The following is a 2,786-nucleotide window of genomic DNA, read 5'->3' as shown; positions in this document are numbered from 1 at the left end:
TTTAATCCACTCCTTTGCGACAATGAAATTGGCGGGCTTTTTGAAATTAACAAATTTTCTGCTTCTGATGTTGTGGCGGTAAATCCCGCCCACTTCTGTTTGTCAGTGACCTGATTGGTGAAGAATATAGGCAAATGAGGTGAATTTAGTAGCGACCAATGGGGAGAGTTTTCAATCTATAAGTAAAGTAAATGCTGCGGAAAATATCCATTCTTTGTGAAAGTATTTGTGAAAATGTCTGGAAGAGGAAAGACCGGCGGCAAAGCTCGGGCCAAGGCCAAGTCTCGCTCCTCCCGGGCCGGACTGCAGTTCCCGGTGGGCCGTGTTCACAGGCACCTAAGAAAGGGCAACTATGCTGAGCGTGTGGGTGCCGGAGCCCCGGTCTATCTGGCTGCTGTGCTCGAGTATCTTACCGCTGAAATCCTCGAGCTGGCTGGTAACGCGGCCCGGGACAACAAGAAGACCCGCATCATTCCCAGATACCTGCAGCTGGCCGTCCGCAACGACGAGGAGCTCAACAAGCTGCTGGGAGGGGTGACCATCGCTCAGGGCGGGGTACTGCCTAATATCCAGGCCGTGCTGCTGCCCAAGAAAACCAGCGCTCAGAGCTCCCAGAAAAAGTAAAGCGGCCAAAATGTCACCTAATAAACCAAAGGCTCTTTTCAGAGCCACCCACAGTCTCTGTGAAAGGGCTGGTTCCTGTCTGATTCCAACATCTCAGTTACAGGACCGAATGAGAACTATTTCAAATGTTTAAGCATCTGTTTCAGTGATTTCTCACTGTCCCCTCAAACCTGTCTAATTTATTACTTCAACACCAATTTTGAGTTATTTGTCCCGTTACAGATTGCTGAATAGAGTCTTTTACCGCCAGTTACAGATAAGCAGACAAAAAATCACAGATTAAAACTACGTAATATATATAACCCATCAAAAACGTTTTTTATTCCGCTTTTATCAGCACAAAGTCGTGGCGCGATTTTACGAACAGCTTTAAACTAACGCCAGATTTTCCATCAATTCGCTTCTTTCCGACACTGAAATTGGCGGCTTTTTCGAATTCAAACTGTCTGCCAATTTAAGCCAGTGATTTGTTGTATTTCCTAATTCGAAGCTCTGCGATTGGTTAAGACATGTGAATGAGAAGAGGGTGACCAATCAGAAGTGAGCTCGGGATCGCGCGGGCTCAAACTGTGGGAATTCCAGGTCCCTGAATGATTGAGCTGAAACTGATCAGTTTCACAAACCCTGTCAATTTCAGTGCAGGAAACACCGTCTCGGGGGAAATAACATCACAAGTGGGTCTGGTTCCAGTGACCGATTCAACGGCTGCTGCAAAACTCCCGGATTCCCTCATTGCAGCGAAATCATTTTGAAATTCTATGAAAACAATGAGTGATTCTGGAGGAGTGATGTGGCTTTTCACTGAGGGCATGTGTCGACTGGGGACTAACTGTGGAGCCTCGGGCACTGTTTACACAGCCCGTTTAGAAAATCAAATCTACTGCACATCCTTGCTGCAACTGAAATGTCAAATTCGGGGATTCCATTTTTTTTCCTCCCGAACACAGCAGATTGATTGAACAAAGAATTAAAAGTAAAATACTGCGAATGCTGGAAATCTGAAATATTTCAGATTGATTGAACTGTTCTAAACAGCCTATCCCAGCTCCCGTTTCTCGGTCACTGCTCGCTCTGTGAGGCAGTGGGTGGCTCTTAGAAGAGCCTTTGTTGTGTGTTTGCTGAAAAGGGTCGAATTGTTCAGCCGCCGAATCCTTAGAGAGTGCGGCCCTGCCGTTTCAGAGCTGACACCACATCCATGGCAGTGACCGTCTTGCGCTTGGCATGCTCAGTGTAGGTGATTACATTGAGTGTGAGACAAATTCCATCCATCTTTTGTACTTTATGAGATTAATTTTGACACTTGCTGGTGCATTATGTGACAGCGAGTTTAATTCTACATCTATCTGTCTGTGGTACTGTGTCTGAGTGTGAGATTATTTGAGTATCAGTCTATGAAACTAAATGTGATTGTGTGATTCATTCTGTATGTCAATCATGAGTATTGTATGCGTGGCAGCTTCTGTATCTATCTGCCACTGTGGCTGAATGTGGATATCATTCTGTATCTGTCAGTGTCTGGAAATAAATGTGAGTGTGAGATTCATTCTGTATGCACCACTCTTTACAGTCAGAATGTGACTGTGTGATTCATTCTCTATGTGTCAGTCTAAAGTATTTTATATGCCATGGTTTTAATTATGGGTCTGTCATTTTATGTGAGCTTGGGTATCAATGTATATATGTCAATCTCTGGTTCTTTCTGTGAGAGTGAGATTAATTCTCTATCTGCTGGTCTCTGAAATTAATTGATTTTGTGATTCACTCTGTGTCTGTCAGTCTATGATACTGTGAATAAGTGGGGGGTATATATGGTGTCTGTCTGAACTTGGTATTGAACATGATTGTAGGATTCATTGTGTATCTATCAGTATCCAGACTGAATGTGAAATAAGGTTCATTCTGTACGTGAAAATCTCTGTTATTCTATGGAAGTGAACTCAAATATGCCTATCAGTCTTTGACACTGTATCTGATTATGGGATTGACTCAATACCTTTCAGACTTTGCTACGATGCATATGTGTGGTTCAAGTTCTGCATGTCAGTCTCTGTTACTCTATGTGAGTGTGGATATCTTTTATGTATCTCAGTCTCTCGCAATGAATGCAAGTGTGGGATTAACTCTCTTTTCAACAGTATCTGGTAATGATTGTGAGCATGTGA

General features: G+C 43.5%; 1 protein-coding gene across 1 annotated transcript; it reads left to right on the top strand.

Annotated features, from left to right (window-relative positions):
- The first annotated feature begins 234 nt into the window (after positions 1-234).
- LOC137362997 (histone H2A-like) lies at positions 235-624 on the top strand. The gene has a single exon (XM_068027115.1). It carries the CDS (start codon positions 235-237, stop codon positions 622-624), a length of 390 nt encoding a protein of 129 aa, XP_067883216.1.
- The last annotated feature ends 2,162 nt before the right edge of the window (positions 625-2,786 follow it).

Source organism: Heterodontus francisci, unplaced genomic scaffold, assembly GCF_036365525.1.
Source record: "Heterodontus francisci isolate sHetFra1 unplaced genomic scaffold, sHetFra1.hap1 HAP1_SCAFFOLD_51_2, whole genome shotgun sequence".
Classification (NCBI taxonomy): domain Eukaryota; kingdom Metazoa; phylum Chordata; class Chondrichthyes; order Heterodontiformes; family Heterodontidae; genus Heterodontus; species Heterodontus francisci.
The sequence above is the reverse complement of the archived record's forward strand: the minus strand, read 5'-3'. Positions and strand labels throughout refer to the sequence as shown.

Coding starts and splice junctions, on each gene's coding strand:
- LOC137362997 (XM_068027115.1), top strand. CDS start 235: ATGTCTGGAAGAGGAAAGACCGGCGGCAAAGCTCGGGCCAAGGCCAAG.